The sequence below is a fragment of the Sabethes cyaneus genome, chromosome 3, assembly GCF_943734655.1.
Source record: "Sabethes cyaneus chromosome 3, idSabCyanKW18_F2, whole genome shotgun sequence".
NCBI lineage: Eukaryota > Metazoa > Arthropoda > Insecta > Diptera > Culicidae > Sabethes > Sabethes cyaneus.
The window spans coordinates 232,901,574-232,923,251 of record NC_071355.1 but is presented as its reverse complement, the minus strand read 5'-3'; the positions used below and the strand labels follow the sequence as shown (position 1 = coordinate 232,923,251).

Sequence of the window (21,678 nt, the reverse complement as noted above, 5' to 3'; positions counted from 1 at the left end):
GATGTAAGTGGGCTGTGGAGAAACCTTCATGGTGCCATTGCAACAACTGCGAGAAAGGGTGTAGGCCCGACGCGTGGAAGACAGCATAAAAGCTGTTTCGATACCGAATGCCTGAGGGTGACAGGGGAGCAGAACCAGGCCAGGGGTCGCAGGCTCACTAAGGTATACAGAGAGCAGCGGAGAAAGAGCGCGTGAGGTTCAGGAATTTTGCCTTGTCTGTGAGGCTGGGAACCAGCTTACTGACAAAACGGCGGTACCAGCCAGGTGGAAGGAGCGCTTCCAAACACTGTTGAATGAAGAGGTAAATAAGCAGATCAGCAGGAACAGAATAAGAACTGTGAGCGGTGTGACCAAGCGGTGGAGCCACCAACACAGAAGGAGGTTAAGAAAGCAATCAAAGAGCTGAAAAACGGTAAGGCTGCCGGGAAGGACGGTTTGCCGGCTGAACTTCTAATAGTGGTGAGTGAGTGGCTGTACGGAGCATACCACTGAATCGTTGTCAGGATCTGGGAGGATTGGTTGGCCGGCCTCATTTGCTTTATTTTTAAAAAAGGACCTCGACTCGAGTGTAAAAACTATCGTAGTATTACATTGCTCAATTCTGTCTATAAGATGTTCTCCTGTAGACTGAGATCGATCGTTTAGTGGAGTCCTTCGTCGGTACCAAGTTCGTGAGTTCGTGAGAGTCGCTCCACGACAGATCAGATATTTACCCTGCATCTGTTTCTAGACAAATTCTGGGAATATAACTAGCAAACAGCATCTGTTTGTGGACATTAAGGCGGCGTACGATTTCGTCAACCGAAATGAGCTATGGCAGATAATGCTAGAACATGGTTTTTCGACGAAATTTCCGACCAATGAGATGGGTTCAAGACTTATCGACTTTGCTACCTCGAAGAACATGGTCGTACGTAGCACTTTCTTCCAGCATAAATTACTACAAACAAGTAGGTACACTTGGAGGTCACCAAAGTACATGAAAACACAGACCAACTATGATTATCGGCACTTCTCAACCAACATTGACGTCAGATCCTATCAAAAACTCGGACCCCTACCTAGTGTTGGTTAAAATGTGCCTAAAAATCTACGTTGTTCACTCGAAACCGCGCTCCTAGCCTCGGGTGAACTGGACAAATTCCATCTTAAGGACTGTTGGAATACCATAAAATATCGCGAATCTTCGCTGCACATGCGGCAAAGATGCACACGGCCACTCGTCACAACATGAACAGAGACAGGCAAAAGAAGATGCAGTGAAGCCAAATCTTCCGGAACAAAAATCGCTACCTGGGCGAGGAGTATACGGAGTTGGAGCAGCTGCATCGTCCTCAAGGAACGCGAAAGTTCTTCCAGAAATGGAACGCATCCCGCAAAAGGCGAAATGTTTCGGAATAAAAATGGCTGCAGGGACGATCGTAAGATGACCGAAAGGTGGATGCAGCACTTTGATGAACACTTGAATGGCATCAAAGCGGAGCCCAATGCCCCTACCGGCGGGGAAAGCAATTTCGACGGTGTGAAAAAACACGGAATGCCATCGGAGCTCAGGCTCTTAAAATGGAACCAGAAACGTTGGCCAGTTATCTGCAGTTGGCTAGGCATCTGCATTTGTTCATTGACTTCAAAGTTGCATATGATACCATCCACCGAAAAGGGCTCTGGAACATCATGGACGATAACGGCTTCTCTGACGCTCATTAGACTGGTTGTTCTCTACGGGCATGAAACGTGGTTAGTGCTCGAGAAGGATCTGCGAGTGCTCGGTATTTTTTAGAGACGAGTGCTAAGAACGATCTCCGGTGACGTATAGAATAACAGAGTATGAAGGCGGAGGATGGACCATGAACTGGCTCTCAAAGATCGTGTTTGCTTCAAATCCGGTAAGAACAAGATGACCAGCGAGTAAGATAGTTAGACTAGGTGGACTGAGATTTGGCGGCGAGCACACGGTGTCCAAGGAATTGGAAAAATTTTGTTCATCAGCCTATGTCTTAGTACGGAAAGCCAAGTGAATGAAAAAATAAATACAATAATTTATTCACTTAACGTTTGACGATGAAGGGGTGAATTTTGACGAAAATCTTCATGTCTTGTAATGCAATTTGATTCCGAACACCTTTTATTAAAATCTCCTTAAAAAAATTGCTAAATTTAGCCAAAAATTGAACAAAATCATCATTTCTGCACTGCAGTACGTATTTATGACACGTTTTAAGTGTCATCTAGCATCCAATATGTTCAAACCCAAAGCTCAAAACATCCAAAGCGGTCGGTGCGTCCATCGTTACAAAATGCTGTGAACGTAGAAACGTAAAAAATGCTGAATTGCAAGACAATACACAGCACAGACAGAAAACAAACCCTACTGCCCAGATGGAACAGTTCAAGATTAATTGATACACGTCAAACAATCATACAGATTCACAAATCATTGTGATTGATGTTTCCCAATCGTTAGCACCACTAGGTAGGCACCTATATCGATGAACATTGCAGCACAGCTCACAGGATGGAAAGTGAAAAAGATAGACGACACATGGGATGTTACGAACAATGCTATGGGAATAATGTCAACAGCAGCAATCCACTGTGGAAAAGCGGCGGCGAGTGTTATTGGGTTACATTGCATTGGGTTGGTTTGGCAGAGGATGTTTGGATGAATTGCTGACTGAAAGCGGTACCCGGTAAGGCACAGTAATTAGTACCGAATCCACCAGTAAAAATTACGACCGCTTTAGTTTATGTGAGGGGTCTAGGAACACTCATTTCTCACCTTAGAATGAACTACATTTAGTGAATATTTTACGCCACGCTTACTATGAATTAGAATCCCCTAAAATGCAGGAGGAAAGAACGATGATGAGTGATCAAGACAAAACAATTATACACTTAATCGAGTTGAACTTTTCTCAAGCGTTCATCATACTTGGGAGTAGCAGCGGGAAATACATTTTCCAAAAGTTTTGCAATTCCAATTTATGCGCTTGATTGTCTTGAGAAACAGCACGAAACCGGTCCGTGGGCAGTGAGGTACTTACATTCTCCAGCTTTGCTTTGGCCTCGTTAATGACCTTCATTAGCTCCTCCTTTTTATTGTTGGCGTACGATTTGGAGATACTGGTGGTAATTTTGGCATCATTATTGTGCATCGCGCTGATGCTTTTACGGCTTTGAACTAGAAAAAAAACACATTTTCATCGTAACTCAAAACTTTGGGGTGGAAAAAGTGCGAAGTCAACTTACCACGTTCCTTATCGGAAAGACTAGCCGGTCCATCCAGTGCCGCCTGCAGGAAAGTGGAAGACGTTTGCTGGGGTATACTTTCCGAGCTACCACCAAGCGTTGACGCTAGAGAACGATCGGCATTGTCACCGCTCGGTGTAGAACCTTCATCCTCGTCGTCCGACGTGCCGGTACCAGTTCCCGTTGAAGCTGCACTTTGCAGCTGCAGCTGCGTAGCAATACTGAGACCTTGCTTCTCCATCTTTTGCCGTCGGATTGATTTGCGCAATTCGTTGACGTCGATTTCGTTGATTTTGAAATCTCTGTAAAGCACTGCGTAAGACTATGGTTAAAACAAAATGAAATAAAGCACTTACGTTGGCGTTGAAGGCGCCGCTGTCGGGTAGTATACCATTCCGTGCTCGGAACTGGTTCGTTCACCATCGGAAATGTCCTCAACATCGCCGTCATGCTCCGTGTTAGACTCAGAATTCAGCGAATTCAGTGCCTTGGTTTCGGATATCTTCTTGTGCAAAAGAGTAATATCCCTCCGGTTTTCTCGACCACTGTCAATTGAACTGTCCTCACTCAGATAGGCATTGCTATAGACGTCTTTTGAGCTACCACTATTGTAACCCGACGTCGGCGTGTTATTGTTATTGGCGTGATGCATTCCTGCCTTGTCATAGTTGAAAGTTACGTTCATGGGACTCTCAACGATGTTTCGCAGATCTAAAGCTTCGTCGAATTGACCTTTTTGTCCCCATCGACCACGAGGTTTCGGTGGTCCTCCGAAATTTTGCTGTTGACTTGGACTGCTGCCCAGAACGGGAGAATTGGACTGATCTTCGGTAGGCTTCCGTTTAGCCCACTGGGGAAGTTGGCCTACATCGGAGAATCGATAACCTGGTGTAACGGGAGCATCTTCGATGAACAGATTGTTCGGTGGTGATCCGTATTGTTCGTTATTTGGCTGATGATGCTCCAGAATAGCGTCTGTGAAAGGATTGGAGAGAGGCCGTGGGATTGGCTGATGACCAGACCGCAGAGCTTGCTGCGAAAGTCGAGCTTGCATCGTTACGATCATGTCATGTGGCACTTGCCAGATAAAGACACATCCGTCACCACTGGCAGAGATGAGGTGTTTGCAATCGTTGGTGAACTTCAGTCCGGTTACCAACTCACTATGACCGTACATTCGTGCCATACACTCATTCGAGTAGTAATCGTAAACGCTGAGGGTTTTGTCAGTGCAGGAAGTAGCAATGTAGATGCCGCTCAAATCAAGACTAACCTTGATCAGACTACCTTCGTCGGAATGAGAACCTTTGAAGGTCTTTGTATGCTTCGCATTTTGCGTGCTATACACCCGAATATTTCGGTCCTGACATGCGGTCAAAATGTGCTTATAATTACTATCTACTTCCATGTCGTAAAGCGTATTTTTACCGGAACAATTGTTACCCCGTAGAAAGACATTGTTCTGGAAGTTGCGGAAGATGATGGATTTGTCGGCACCACAGGACACCATCTGGAACTGCTTGCCTACGCCAATGAACCGAACCGAAGTAATACTGCTCGAATGGTCATCCAACGTTTGTAAGATCCTGTAACCCGCTTCGCAATCGAAAATGTGAATCAACCTATCTCTGCTTGCGCTGGCTAGCAGCTTCCGTTCGATTTTCTCATTCGTGTACTCCAGACACAACACCTCCGAATCATGCGCTTCGATTGTGGTGATCAACTTAAGATTACTGAGATTATAGATTCGAATGTTGCCGCTTCTATCGCCCGTAGCTAGCTGGCTGTTGGCCGGATTGATTTTGATACATCGTACTCCGTTTCTTCCATCGTAGCTGGAATTTTTCTCCGTATTGTGAATCGGATTGTCTACATCTTTAATGAAGTTCAACTCCTCGTCGATGTAAATCACCTTCATAAGCTCTTTACTGTAGATGTTCTTCCGGTATACATCGTTGCTCTCGCCGTTATCGATGTCCCACACCCGAATCGTGTCGTCCGACGAGCAAGTCAGAAAACTATCCGATGGCAGCGTATCCGACACGTTGTGCTTTAGATAGCTAAATGGCACGGTTTCAACACCCCAGATGCACGCCGAATGGTAAAGGAACGAGTGGCTCTTACCCACCCGCCGGATGTCACGCAGATCCCAGATGTACAGACTGTGATCGTTATACACGGACGTCACCTTCGACCGGTTTTCATCGTACACGATCGCAATCGTGTCCGGGTATTTGGCATTTTGTGGCGTCGTCATCATGTGGTTGATGTGGATGCCCTGGGCTACGTCCACGCCCAGAAAGTGCGTCCGCGGAAGTGTCGTTATATACTCTAAGGTTTCCGCGTTGAATACCCTGTAAGTTGAATTAGGAATTAGAAAATTGACTGGATCAGAAGTGATTGTGTGATCACTTACCTAATGATGGCTTCCGCGCATCCTACTAAGATATATTTTGTACTGGTGACCATACAGTTGGCCGCATTCGTCCTACACATTACCCACTTATCCAGCAGTCGTCGTGCGTTGAACTCCACAAGATGTCCGTTTCGTGTTATCGCGTACGTACTGTCCGCCATTTCACCCTTGCCGCAGGCAACCGCACAAAAGTCATTGTTCCGCAGCTCTCCCAGAATAGCACTCCGTCCCATCAATGGAATCGGTTCCTTGTACTTTCTGCTACCTTCCAAGTACCAGTACTTGACGTGCCTATTTCCTACCGTTACAAAATAATTGGCATCTTCACTGAAGCTCACAGCGACGACCTTCGCGCTGACTTTGTTCGACGCTATCTTCAGATTGGCTTTCCAATCAAACACGTTAACCACATTATCGTGCTGTGAGCCCACCGAAACAAGATACTTTCCGGTGGGCGAAAATGCCACGCAGCTGACCGCGTACTTGTGGCCGGAGAATTCCGCCACGATATTGCCGGCCGCTCCGTTCTCGTAGTTGGCATTTCCATTCACATCCAGCTCCCATACCTTGATGGAAGGATTGTGACCACATTCACCCGTGGCCAGATAGCGACCGCACTGCGAGTATGCAACGGCTGTGATGGCTTTCTTCGCTGTGTTTAGCAAAAATGTTTGTGTCAACTTCTTCGAGTTGAACAGGACTACAGTGCATCTGAAAGAGGAGAAAAAGCGCGTGATTAGAAAAAACCCGTTTTGTCACGAAGAAATGTTTATAATAGGATTATTTTGGAAAGACAAACAAATCTTAGCTATCCCCATCAGTCCATCGACCATCACCGCTCTCAAGGTCACTCTGACGGCTTACAATACGAGTTTATCAAGTTGGGCGTGAAGTTGAAAAATAGTCCGTGCAGTTACACCTACACGCCGCTACGCCAGCGACTTCGAAAAAAATGACAACGAGCGCACACCACACATTGCCGCCATCGCCGTAGTCGCATTATAACAAAGCTTTATGTAAATTCGGCGGTTTACACACTTCCACCCAAAAATGACATTTTATCTGTTCGTTCACGTTGTTTGCTTTCAACTTCGCGTACAACTTCGCATCGATGCTCTTCCAGCGAGCGGTTTTTGGCTAGATAGGCGTGAAAGGACGCATTTAATTGCGAGTGGGCTCATGCCATTTAATATTGGCATCATCATCATCATCACCATTGCCGTTTTGTTGTGCAAACAAAATTCTGTTCATTTACCTACCAAAGTTATCTTCCAATATTCAATTCGGATCGTTTTATGATCTCGAAATGAGCCGTTCTATAGATAGTTATTAAGATGGTGAAATAATAATTCTCAAGTATTTAATCATGTAGCCTTACTATAAGAAAAAAAAATACATTTTTATTTTGCAAGATCGAGTCAACCATTTTTACGTCTTACTAAACTAGTTTTTTACACACCACTTAGCATAAATTAAAATTCAAAATATTTTGCAAACTTCAAAGCTGTCCTCTGTAATTCGCCGCTCTGATTTAAATGAAAATGCTCGAATAAATAAAAGGCAGTGTCAAATTTCAATTTAATATCGCTGCAATTTGTCTCTGTTTCAAACCAAAAGATAACTTAATAGTACGCAACAATTCATCCTAAAAATAAACCTGTTCGATAATTTATTGTTGAAAAACTCTAAGCGGTATGCGTTTCGTATATACAAATCTAATAAATATTATTAATATGTTCTAGAAATAAACCCAGTAGAAAATGGTCATCCTCTACCCTTGATGATGTCTGTGTCATTTAGCAGAAATCGTAAAACAATTTGCAATTTAAATGAGAAAAGATTTGCGGCATTCTCCGACCAGGTCGACGTGACCACAGATAGATATGGTATCGAAACGATGTGTTTTGTCTGGCACTGTATAAATATCTAAATTTTTATTTAAATAATAATAGATTGCATCTAATCAAATAAAATAGAAACTTTTGCCATAATTTTCGTTCAAACAGTTTCTTTCTAATTGGATTTTGAATAATTTGTAATTTATTAATGGTCTCTATTAGGGTAACATAGATACCCCTTTTTCATATTTTTTTCTGGAAAGATGGGATTTAAGATGGAAAGATGGTTTTTGAGTTCTAAAGAAACAAGATTTCGATGATGCGTCGTTGATCTGACAAGGAATTTTTGGTGATTCTATGCCAAATATATCCGTTCCCTACCAGTTAAAAACAAAACAGCATGCGCGTCCATTGCATTGTAAAAGCTGTATTTATTTAAAAAATTGTAACTCAAGATCAACAAACTGTACGTTATTGATATATTATGTAAAAAACTCTTTAGAAAATATATAAAAATGCTGGTCTCTTTGATCTCTTAAAATACGAAAAAATGAATTTTTTTAATATTTTGGCAATTAACGTTGACGCCCTATGACTGTAAATGCATTAAACCTCATTCAGATTAAACGGGTTCATTTTGAATCTGAGTATTTGGTATCTCTATTTGTTTTCATGTACGTGCAAGTTGCGCACCTTGTATGAATATGTTATTGTTGTTGATGTTTTGATTGAATATTTGTTTATGTTTTGCTACTCTACCGTATCAAGTGTGCGCTCATTCAATGTCGAACTTGTAGAAAATGAGGAAATCAGTAAAAAACGGCTAAAAACGATTTATTTTGCTTGCTGAGAAGATGTCGGTTGCGTATGAACAATACTGTCGCAGTCGAAGAGAAAACATTTTACTTTTTTTCTCAATTTTGCGCTGTCAACTCTCAACTGTGTATGACGTTTGATATTTTTTTAATGTGAAGTCATTCAAATTATCGGGGTTCAGAGTGCAGCTCAACAGTGAAGGTTTGCGGTATCTGCTCTACCCCATTCTAAGTTCAGTCCGGTGTACCTCAAGGCAGCGTCCTGGGGCCATTACTATTCATTTTATTTATTAACGATGTTTGTTGGGTTGGAAATCGAAGTCGCCAAAATTATTACACGATGGCAACCGAATAATCACGATGCTAACAGATTATTGCGCACTTCAGACAGATATCAACACGCTCATGGATTGGTGCAGCTTTAAAGGAATGGAAGCAAATGTGAACAAATGTTACATAATACTATTCCCCAGGTTACGTGCACCAATTACGTTCGATTATATCATACAAAAATTGATCATCGTTCGATCGACAGAACTATTTAACCTGAAGAACAGATAGGCCTTAGGGAAAGTTTCTGGTGAAAGCATCGAATTTGCTTTTAGGTTGTAGTAAAATTCTTGAGTGAGATGGGACAAATCAGACCCCTGGATCAGTACTGGAACCAATTTTCTTATGTTACTTTTTTCTAATACTCTTCTACTCCTAATACGACTTTTCTTACTATAGAAGATCTAGTTAGAGGGAGTTTGTAAATGATGCTTCCGAAAGTCAAGCAGTTGAATTAACCTTTTCAGTCAAGTAGACCAGTCGAGCAGGTAAATCGAGCTGTTCAGTCAAGCAGTCAAGTCGATCTGTCCAACCGAACAATTGAGTCGAGTAGTCGAATCGAACAGTCCAGTCGAGTAATCAAATCGAGCGTCTAGTCGATCAGTCTAGTCGACCAGTTGAGCAATCTAGCAGTCGACAGTGAGAATAGAACCCATTGCTACGAAAGTATGACGAAAGTATGGGCCTGTTTTTAGTTGCCGATAAGCCTCTTATGACGTCCTGTCGGAGCAGAGACCTGGTTTTGGCTACAGACAAGCCTCTTATATTTAGAGATTTGATCGTCATTCGATCTACTGAGCTTTAGTACCACCAGTCGATTTCTCGTGATTTGTACATAGGAAAAGTTGCTTTTCCACCGTAAAAACAACGGCAACAAGAAGTTCCACTGTTTTGGTCGTTTTAGCCCTCTGTGCAATGTTTTGCCTAAACAGCTCAATCTCAAGTAAAATTGCAAGATGCAAGATTGCATGATCATTGAAATTGGATCAATCGTTCAAAATCAATTCCCAAAAAAAAGGATCTCAAGGCAAAAATGATGACAGGCAGGTTTTCAGGTTTGAAATTTTTAAGCTTTCAACCATATAAACTTAAACTTGATGTCTCTGAAGTAAAAAGCTTTAGAAAAATAGCAATGTAATAAAAACGTATTGTTGTTCGTTAGGGGCAAGAAAAGCGGCATATACTTTTCACTTTATACCCATTTTTTTGTATAAAAAGTAACATATGGGACAGGGAACCTATAATATTAATTTTAATAGGTTAATTAATCAAAGTCAACGGAAAAAGCACGAAATATAACGAAGATGAGTAGCAATATTTTGATACTAAGCACTTAAAAATGTATAGATTGTAAGAAACAAAAACAAACGAAACAAGAAATACACATGAATTTAGTCAAAAAAAAAGTCAGGGAACCTATTTTAAGCAGTCTAAGCGGATCACTGATTGTTTTATCTTATTATAAGCGATGGGTTGACTAAATGAGAGATACCAACATACCAACCTTCTTGGTAACTTTAATTCAAGCTGTTAGCACTTAAAGTCAGTACTATTAAGCTAAACTTCTGATTTTTTACATTAAAAATAGAGGTGGTGGAACTAATTTTAATCAGTCTGATTCTCTTTAGCAGTTGAAAAAGTGCCCGTTTTTTGACAACAATTATTAATTCATCATATTTCTTGCTGAAAACACAGTAAACTGTGTTTGATGGATTATATGACTATGAGACTATGAATGAATATATATTACAGGGTTAGATGATTCAATATGATGTTCTTATCGAAAGATACCGAAAATATGAACAAAATACAGATTTTTTTCATTTTTATTTATCTGGATATAACTATACGCGGTCGTGAGGTAAACTATTTTGGAAAGGGAGGAAGTGCCTGATGCGAAGAATGATAAATTGTAAATATAAAGTATACTGGGTTGTGCAATGGCAGGTGGGGATCGCACCCATGTTCTTTCGGTTGGTACCCGAATATTTTACAGTCATACAAAAATAATAGTGTCCTCCTACCGGGGTCAATCCCGGTGTAGTGGTTAGCAACCACGCCGAGGACCCGGGTTCAATTCCCAACCCCGTAGAAGTCACGAATAACCCAAGCTGTTAAAGTGACTATAATTAAACAAAATAAAAGTGTCCTATGGAAAGTGTGTGGTGCATATACGGGGATGATAGAATTGGGAGGGTAAATTAAAACTAGTTATTAAACAACATAATAAAACGAGTGGCAGTAGTTTAGTGAGTAAAACATTCGGGTACCAACTGAACGAGCATGGGTGCGAGCCCAACTTGCCATTGCACAACCCAGTATAGCGTGTTAGGTAGCTTAGTGCAAATATTTCAGGGGGTGATAAAGGAACACATCTAACGAAAAACAATCCTTCTACGTATATGGTTAAATCTCAATCATTAGAGTGTTATTAAAAGGTTTTAGTTTTCCGTTCCATTTGTCTTAAATTAGCTGTACATAGTGCAATAATCTCGCCTGGGAGAGGCTGTTGGAGCCAATAGGATCGTAGCAACTGGCCCTGCAATTGTCCTGCACTCTAACAGCTGGCTGCGAAGACTATCGTATAAAATCAGAAGGTCAAGTTTCGATAACGGAATGTAGCACCTAGGCTTTGCTTTGCTTTAGTGCAATATTTGCAAATTTTTGGCCTATATCGAAATTTTCCAGTTCATCCAATTGATCATTATCCGCATCAGACACTTCATCCCTTTCCAAAATAAAATACTGCATTTTAGGCTCATTTAAAGCGGATTTAAATAGGCGACCCATGATTAATCGGTTTCTTACCCTATAATCAAATCTTAATGTTCATTGAAAAAGAGTACCATAAAAGAAATAGTAACCTAGATTTCCAGCATTCATTGAATTGTAAATATTGATTATTATTTTTCCATTTATTAAAATTGCGCTAGGAATTAAGCAAAGAAGAAAGGGGAAAAAGAAGGGAGGAATAAAGGAAGAAAGATAGGAAAAAATTATTTTGTTTTGCTTGTTTATTTTGTTTGTTATCATTCAGAAATCTGAATCAGTAATAATTCCAGTTTTAAGGCACGCTTGAGGAAGTTTCTATGACTCGTTTTATTGAATCCTAGTAAAAAACTAATTATCCTATACAACAGTGACAAAACAACACGCCAAAACACATAGGACGAAGCAAGTCCATACTAAAGCAGCTGCTTATGTTTTTATCGATATACACTAAAACAAGTACTGAAGAGGTTCTTGAAGTTATACACATACCTACTTCATAACAAGTGTTGAACCATAATTTATAATTCCGGGCGTTATAAGTAGCTTTTTTCCAAAACTTTCATCCATTCGTTTTACTTGTTATAGATACAAGAGGTGTGTTCGTTTATAAAGCGAATGATGAGTTTTAATAACACACCTGTAATAGTTTTGGGGGCCGAAATTGACAATAAAAATGGCAATAAGAGCAATAGGAGTGCAATAAAACCTAATTTAATTAGTTAGATTAGTTAGAGACTGTTAGATTGCTAGATATTGATTGGTACGTTATCATATCATTTTGTTGTTACATTTGCTTTCAGTTTTTAAGACAAAGTAGTTTGAAAAGTGTTTTATGAATACACTTACAAGATGCAGCAGCCTTTGCAAAGCTTTTGTAAAATTATGAAGAAACTGCAAAACGATATTTCGAAAAAAGATTGAAAGGTTTTTGGCATTCTCATTTGAAACTATGTAATTTATTTCAAGACAGGGCTTCCAGAACCGCCTCAGATATTTGCATTTCTACTTTTTTACTGCTTACTACATTAATACGTCGTACCTGGCCGGTAAGCCTAGAAAGAAAGCCAAATGAATTTAAAGGCCTAGGCAAGAATGACAGTCGCTACTCAATGCATGACTTGAATTTTTAAAATTTTGATTTAAAAAAATTAGATAACAAGTCCAAAATATTCGTTCGTAACTTGTCTCCATTCCATCATTCACAAACCATGTCAAGATTTTCCGCAGAAAATTCGATCATCACGCTTTTCAACTTTGTCAGCGGCTTGATAAAAAAGAGGCAAACCCATTGACGATGATTATCGTTGATCAGACAAGGACCATCTGTTGTTGCTGCTGTTGCTGCTGCTGCTGGCTGACCGAATTCCGGTATGAATCGCACTATCATCCGTGGTGTAGTGTCGAAACTTAAACGCATGTTTGCTTGCTAGATGGGCGCAAAACAACAATGACCGACCCGGAGTGATCGTGCAAGTATTATTCAACCAATTCGTGACCAATCGAAATGAACGGGGAACTAAACGCGCGCGCTTTCATGCCGCCCCGCCGATGATGCTGACCTAGCCGAACGTCACTCGTCTATGACGCGACGCGAAACCCTTGCACATAATAAATTGGTAATTGAGGATTCGTTAAGAGCTATCGCACTAAAAAACGTTACGATCATCTAATGCGACTGGAGACGGTGCCCTGATGCATTTCGGGCCAATCAGCTCGAAGCTTAGCAGCACTTATGTGGATTTTTTGTGGAAACTGCACTGTTTACGTCCTCTATCTTTCACCAAGTTGAGCAAAATCGTAAATTAGCCACGCACTCATGAAAACCACAACTGTTTGCGTGTAGTGTCGATTCGATAGGCTCTTATACGGATGAACGATCAAAGCTCATAACCTGAATTCGGTGCCTTCTGTAACCGATTTGCATGGCTCTAGTTTTCACGAGTGTGAACTTTTTCGTAGCCTTTCTTCTGTGATGCTCATACCATATGTTGTTACATATGGTCATCTTGAAGTGTGTTTTACTGTACGAAGTGCAATTGCAGTAAAAAATTTCCCTTTCGCTGGCCAGGGGCTTTGTGCTTTGAGGCTTATGGGTTGAGCTTTATCGTAAAATCTTGATGTGAAATCGTCTAATGGATGTGAGGTGAATAGCAAAAAAATAGTTAGATACGGACAAGGTCACAACTTCATGTACTGTCAATTTTAATTAACCGACATCGTTTTTCAGTGTCAGTACATAACAAGTCATCAAAATTTATGGTGAAATTAACTGTATTATTGCATGTAGGTTCCGGGTTAGTGAGTTTAGTAACGATCGAAAGTATGATACGTGAGCAAATTCAAATTAACTTTTATCGCCATTTCACTGATTTTGCATTCTTCTTTTAACTGAAAGTGAGAGTCAATGCGCTGCACTGTTTATGACTGACTGACTGACTGACTGTCGGTCTGACAAATGTCATGGCCTGAAGTTGCGACAAATGAAGCGAGCTTCGTTCGAGATATATGGCCATACAATTTGTCGTTAAAAAGAAGAAAAGTAGAAATATTGAATGCCGATGAAGTTGCACCAACGGATGTAATGAAAACAAAACTCGTAAAACTGAGGACATGTGCGCATAAAATATTCCAATAAACACAAAAATTTTAGTTTAGTTAGATATATTGGTACAGAAATTAAACTTACCCTGCTGGATAGGCCAAGACACCAGTCGTCGAAGAGACATCTAAGCCTGCGTTGCTGCACACTGTTAGTCCAAGGATCTTTTTTAACTTTATCTGTGAAAGTGAAAATAAATATGAAATTGAATTAGTAGAAGAAAAATAAAATTAAATTAGGAGGAGTGTTTGCAGATTGTTGGAGTAAATAAGGTGAAAGGAAAATAACCGGTTGAAAAGTATGTACCTAATCATGTTTTAAATTACAGATTGTATCTGTTTCATTATGTCACCGAAATGTTTGGTGCAAACATAAAACAAGTATATGTTTACGAGCGAAAGGTCGCTCATTTCTAGTTTCGGGACATGATTTTGCATGTTAGTATGAGACATATTAGTACTCATAAAACAGTTATATATCATTAAATTGGATAAGGGTTAGAGAACAGAGATTAATTGAAACGCACGGAGGGTTGGCTGTACCATGGCTGTGGTACTTTATAATAAGTAATGTTACCACCCAAAACACCACAAGATATTAAAACACACAAGCATCTGTGGGTTTCAGGGCGTTTTCCTTGTAGATTGCCTTGAAGTTCGTTCGTGGCTGCTGGGTCGGAGAGCAGCACACGAGCACACATCGTTTTTCGTGCCAGCTTTGTGACTTACTTGAATAGGGCGCATAATACATGAAAGCTACGGTAGCAGTACAACCTTTTACCATTTTACTTTTTACTACGCCGTGAAAGGATGGTACTGAATGCCTTTTGAAATTGGTAACAAATTGTGGATGCACTCACTGACAATAAGAGCTCGCAAACAAATTGCATCGTAAGGAAATTTAATCTGCAAAGCCTTCGGCAAAGGAGCAAACTGAAGAATGAACGACTTGAAAGTCAATTAAAGACTTCAGCTCCACGAAGCATTTCACCGCACCGCACCATCACAGACGATTGAATGCAAATCGAAGTGACTGGGTGGAGCGCATAATGCAACCATCAGTTACCACAAAATCAATCGCGTAATTTTTCGAACGACATGCATCCGCACTGGTGTTCCCTTATCTCTTCGCTGAATTTATCCAGAGTGTGGATTTAAGCCATCAAGTATATTTTACTCCGGATTTCATCTTTTAGAATCTATTGGCAATGTGCTTTGAAGAGTTGCTACAATTAAATCAAATATGTAGATCTTTCTCACTGGCCTTTCCGTCCCATTTCTGTCGCCGTCCGCCTATCTTTCTGTAGCTGTCTGTATGCATGTCTTAATATCTGTCTCAGTTTGTTTTTTGCCTGGCTGAATGGTGTTTGGCTGTCTCAGGCAGTTGGACGGAGATAGACAATCTTTCTTTCAGTTTCTCTGCCTGTCTATCTTTCATTGTCCTGCTGACTTTCTCTGACTCTCTGTGACTTCCTGCGTGATGTTCTCTCTATTTCTTTAGTTACGTTCCTTTGGCTCTCTCTCTCTGTGAATTTCTGTCTTTCTGTTTTCCGCTATCTCTCTCTCTCTCTCTCTCTCTCTCTCTCTCTCTCTCTCTCTCTCTCTCACACACACACACACACACACACACACTTTTTCTCTCTTTTCTCACACTATTTTTATCTCTCTCTTCTCACATTATTTTTATCTCTCTCTTCTCACACTATTTTTATCTCTCTCTTCTCACACTATTTTTATCTCTCTCTTCTCACACTATTTTATCTCTCTCTCTTCTCACACTATTTCTCTTTCTCTCTCCTCTCTTAGTCATTATTTTTCTGTGTTTCATTATATTCTCTCTCTATATCTCTAACACACTACGTTGCTCACTCGCACTATTTTTTTCACTGTCATTATTATTCTCACCTTTTATTTCTCTCTCTTCGAGCAAGAAGTAAACGATGACTGTGTGAGCGAATATGAGAAGCATAGCATCCAGCGCTTACGCGTACCACAAACTGCCGCCGTTGCTGTGTGCAGACATTATGCTACCTACACACTCCCTTTACTTAAACACACAGGAGATGTTTTCAGAATCCCGAGGATTTTAATTCCAGAGTGAAGGGAATCCTTAACCGAGTTATAGGAATCCTGAGGATTCGCATGTTGGACCTTGGTTCTAAAGCACGGCACGATTCCAATGCGAGAAATCCCAAGGATTCAGTGCGAATATTTTTGGGTCATCCGGGTCGCGAACACACAACCTCGTAGCAACTTTCTGCATAACTTGCTCACGAGGCAAACAACTCGTGAGCAGCCAGATGCCCGTGATGACTAGCGGTACACTGGGATAAGGCTGTGCGAGATCTACCATAGCGTTAACTATAATTTAATGGAGGCAAAGCATAAAATCTAGGGTAAATTTCGCACGATTTCGTTAAATTTCGGTAAACACGAAATCTCGCACAGCCTTACAATGGGATACAGATTTTGCATTACTTTGTCTTTTCTTTCCATCTTACGCCCTCGATTCCATATGCGGGTGGGAGTACGAGCACTCACGAGTGACGACCGTGGCTGTTATCTAAATACACACTCGCATAAACTCTTCGCAGAGCATGGATAAATAAGATCGATCCGTATGGGATGCTTATACCGGTCAGTTCGTTAGAACGAGTGCGCGTGTGTGAGAAAATTAGACCACACGAGTGTGGGCTTCGCAACACTGAATCAAGTTTTGAAGTATTAAAAATAACATATGCCGAATGTACATTTTTTTAAATATCATCAAAATGAGCCGAAATATTCGTGAAATTGCGTAAGCTGGTGAACGGAAACAATATTTAAACAATTCTAGACCTCTAGATTTTCTTACTCTAGACGTGATAATTTGATTTCCCTTGGCGTTTTGAAGAAAATAGGAGATCTCGAAAAAAAATACCGAAAAGCTAGAGCTGTCGAAAAGAGATTTCACCATCGTAAGAATCGCCAGCCCTGGGATAGCGTTTTTGCGAAGACGGAGCATCATTTCGAGAGACACGATACGAGAAGTTTGTTTGAAACGATCAACGGAATGAAGAGCCGGATCGTGTCAACTTCTGTTATATGCAACGACAAAGAGGGAAACCTGATTACCGAAAGATCGGAGGTGGCCAGGTGTTGAATGGTGAACAAGAATGAAGCTATCAACAGAAACAGGATAACCGGATTGATGATGATGGACAAGCTGTGGACCCATCAACTTTGGACGAGGTTAAGGGAACAGCTTGAGAGCTGAAAAACGGCAAAGCAGCTGAAAACGACGGCTTCCCCGCCGAACTTTTGAAAGTCGGGAGCGAACGGCTATATTATTATACTAAAGTTGTGGGCTGAGGAGGAGCGACCTATGAACTGGTTGGCTGGTCTCAAATGCCCTATTTGAGGCTACAAGACGGACCAAATTCTCGTTAAATTCCCAGAATTCCACTTGCAGACTCACCATTTGTATATAGACTTTCAGGCGGCGTACGATTCAGTTAAACGTTAAACGAAATGGTTTTCCTACAAAACTGTTTAGGCTGATACATGCTAAACTTGATGGTTGGCATCAGAATTAGTGGGCGAGACGTCAGACTCGTTTGTCACGTTAGATTGTTTGAAGCAAACAATCTAGTGGCTGGCAGGGAGCGTGGTAGCCCTTAGGGAGTTCAAGCTGCGATGGTGATAGATGGAGATACTTTTGAAGTGGTCGACAAATTTGTTAACCTTGGTACGTAAGTGACATGTATCAACGATGTAAGGCATGAAGTAATAAGGCAAATAGCGGCTGCCAACAGGGTGTTCTATGGGTTATGTAGCTAGGTGAGGTACCGTAGCCTGCAACTTCCTACAAAACTCGAAACTATATAAGATGCTAATTCTCTCGGAGGTACTCTAGGGCAACGAAGCGTGGACGTTGAAAGACATCTACGAATTGCTGACGTTTCCGTGCGTAAGATCCGGCGATCAATTCTTGGCATATTATAAAAAGAAGCGTGGAGCAGTCACTTCGAAAAAATCTTGTAATTTTACGTCTTTTGACATGCACATAAATGGAACATTGCAAATCATATAAAATTACGTGTTATTTCACTTACCGACTTATTGATTACGTTTGGTTTGATGTAAAAATATATCTTTAAAAACGGTTTAGGCTATTTGCGTTTCATTTAATGGAAAAATAAATCAGACTCCAGTTTACGTCGAATGTGAGAATTATTTTTTCGGTCTGTTATTATTTATATATAAATGCAAAGATGCGGATATTGCGAAGCGACTAAAACACGGTAGGTTACAGTTGGCTGGCCACGTAGCAAGGCTGCTGGATGAGAGTCTAGCGAAAATAATATTCAGTAGAGAACTCAACAGAGGCCGACGATTTCGAGTCAGACCTCGTACCCGTTGGATGAGCGTTGCTGACGAGGATGCAAGAACATCGTGTAAGGGGCGATTGCTCAAGACCGACAAACATGGAGACAGCTCCTAAATTCGGAACTGACTCGATAAGCGGATTGTCGCCGAAAAAGTGAAATATAAGTAAAATAAGTTCAAAAATTATATAGCCAGTTGAAAGTTAAGAACAATTGCACAAATGCATTGTTATTTAGTGGTGTAAGAAAGCAGATCGTATTAAGTCATGCAGTGCTGAAGGTTTTGATGCGGGAAAAATTAATTAAATTCAAATGTGTAAAAAAAATTAAAAACGAACCATACGGAGCATTTGCTTCACGGTGAAGAGCACTAAATCATAACACTTCATATGCTCCCATTGAAACTCTAAAAGTACAGCTCTGAAAGCCAACTTTTCCTCTCGACTAATTTTAATTATATTTTCATCGTCAACTCCTAAATATGGGCTCTGAAAACGAAAGCCTGCATTTTACGATACCCTATTATAGACGCATCCAACCGACTATAGTAAAATTTGGATTAAAAATTCATTTCATTTTCAAGGCCAATGCTTCGAAAAAGCCGCCATGCATGCACTTTTCGGTACGGAGACCACCCGACGAGGTTCCCGGTTTTGATCACACACCGTATTGTTTTCGAGCGGATTCAATTAAATTTTGCGATTCGCTGCACCACCGGCCGGAGTGGCGGCAGCACAAGGCGGAAAAATCACGCTGAATAGTCACACACAGAGTTCCAGCAAAAGTGCAACATTACGTGGCAGAATCAAAGCACCACACCACATCACCGAACCATTTCAGCTGTAAAATACCTTAAATAGCTTCTTCCGCATCGCCCGTCGTCGTCGCACGCCGTTTAGAATGCAGCTAGCCAGCCAGCCAATCGCGGTCTTTGTGCTTTTAATATTCAGACACCTACCATCTAATAAACATCAGCGATTGGGGTTTAGCTCCGTACAGCCCAGAACGACAGGAAAGCCAGCTCTGGAGCACTGATTGGTGAACCGTAGAATAGGGTGACTCTTATAGCTCTCTTGGAAGGAATGTTGTTGAAGCCTCATGCTTTTTATAGAATTGCACATTTCGCTGAATTGTAGTTGTTACTAGAAAATGCTGTTGACGGATTTCGCACCAACTCGATCACCAGTATTTTAATGTTCCTTTTTTTTTTGAAAAATATTGGATTGAAACTTAATTTTTTATGGCTGCAAAAATATTGAATTTTGTCATATTTGTTGTGAAAAAATTAAGCTGTGATGATGCAATGAAGGCGCATGGCGTTTCTTTTTTTCAAGAATGGTTTTTTACAATTGTTCGATAGCAATTTACAATTCATATAAAATTATGACATCACACAGTATCCGGAACATCCCATCACATCTAGCTTTACAGTTGGAATTTAATGGAATTTTGCCTCCAGCAAATTGAGTCGACGTACATGTTTATACCGCTGAAGCGCCGATTCAGTTTGCTGAAATGAAGTCGAAGAGACGCTTACTGTCATCGCGTATACTTTTTACGATTCTGAATGTGAATTGATTTTGATTAAATTGCTGTTCAAATTCATAGCCCCCGTCGAAACCCGTAGCGGGCAGACCGCACTTCGTTTTCTCAGTTCGGTACGCGGAATATATGGACCACCTCTGCAAATTCACACGTTGCCCGATTGAATATGGATGAAGTTCTGTTCTACGTCAAGTGCAAGATAAGCCACCGATTGTTGTCGAAAGGACCGACCGGGCCTCGGCTGGGCTGGGACGGTCTTCTGCCTGCCGGATGAAGGTGTAATATTGGATGATGACAACGGCGGCGGTGGCGATGATGTCGGAACACGCCCACCACTTCTGGTTCTGGTTTACGATTTGCATGTACGATTTCCACTCGAACATTCGAATGATTGGTTATTGACGAGTGGTATACAAGATCTCCGGGTAGAACGCGGTTAAACCGTGCGGGGGCTTGTAGGGACACCGCACCGATTGGTTGGAGTGTGACCAATATCACGGATATTAACGCGCGATATTCCATTTGATTATTGGCGTTTTAAAATCCAATAAATAATTTTAAATGACTGTTTTCCGCTAATGGAAGCTGACATAGTAAATAGATTGGAATTTAACGTGGGCTTTTGTTGCTAGTTCCGCGCCGTTCTTCGTGCTGGCAACAAAGTTTGAAATATGAGTAACGTCATGTTTCCTAGTGAAATCCGTTTATAATTATTAGCTTCGGAAATCAGTCAAATGAACGTTCAGTAATCATCACAGAATAGGAGACGACCTAATAAGTAGTAATTAAAAAATAATTGATTTATTTTAATATTTGGTTTGTGCTAAATCGCGTAACAATATTTATTTAGAATTAATTTCGCAGAAACGTGAATCAATTCACTTGTACTAAGATTTAGGAATTAATAACAAAAGCCCCACAAAATATTAAAAGCAAATAGTCAGCTTTATTTCGAAACAGTACAAAGAGTTCTGTTGAAAAGTACGGTGACCATTCACTTGGAGTTATATGTAGCTCAATGGAGCTCAAACGAAAAATTTTTTACCGAGAATTAAAGCTCGCTGCAGCTTGGTTTCATGGTACATGAACTGTTTGCAAATTCTGTTGCAATATCGACATCAGTGCTGGAATGATGGTGATGATAAAAATTCTGAGAGTGCTGTTAATAACTTAATTACGCAGTGCCATATATGTAGGAATGCCACCCAACCCAACAAACAAAGTGAACATTATGCGGCCATCGCAGCGGAAACGCATTTATTGGTCGCTCAACTTCATAACTTCACTGTTTCCCCAAAGGTTTATGAGGAGGTAATTTGATTAGTATACTAATCGTGGATAGTCTCCGTTAGTTCGTTTTGCTTTGAATATGCAGCGAGCCTTCTTCCTCTATTCAAACACTTTCTCATTAAGAATTCTGAACGTTTGCTTCGTTCTTAACGTCACGAAATCCGGAAGCTATCAACCCAACCGCCGGATCTTCTTTGGGTGTAAATTTCTGTCTAACAAACCACGTAAAGTTGCAGATAAATTTATGTCGCATTTCAGGTCAAGTGGCACGTAGTCCACAAGCCATTGCTAATTAAGGGCTGCCATGTTTTGGTATACATCGAGCGACAGGAGAAGCACAGAAATAACAATTTTTTAATATGACAATTTCCTCGCCCATCGGAAACGGACTCATTTTTGTACGACTTTCTCGATTTCAGTTATGAGTCAGTTACTTTGTAGGATAGGTTGTTTAATTT

The 21,678-nt window shown here is 40.8% G+C and overlaps 1 protein-coding gene across 1 annotated transcript in view; it reads right to left on the bottom strand.

Annotated features, from left to right (window-relative positions):
• The window catches only part of LOC128744086 (uncharacterized), a 219,769-nt gene that overhangs the window by 14,030 nt on the left and 184,061 nt on the right, over window positions 1-21,678 (bottom strand). The window contains exons 3-8 of the mRNA XM_053840860.1: window positions 14,107-14,198; window positions 5,666-6,376; window positions 3,606-5,603; window positions 3,250-3,551; window positions 3,045-3,181; window positions 2,780-2,839 (exon numbers count right to left, since the gene is read on the bottom strand). Of these exons, the coding sequence (XP_053696835.1) occupies window positions 2,780-2,839; window positions 3,045-3,181; window positions 3,250-3,551; window positions 3,606-5,603; window positions 5,666-6,376; window positions 14,107-14,198 (3,300 nt within the window). The remainder of the gene's footprint in view (window positions 1-2,779; window positions 2,840-3,044; window positions 3,182-3,249; window positions 3,552-3,605; window positions 5,604-5,665; window positions 6,377-14,106; window positions 14,199-21,678) is intronic.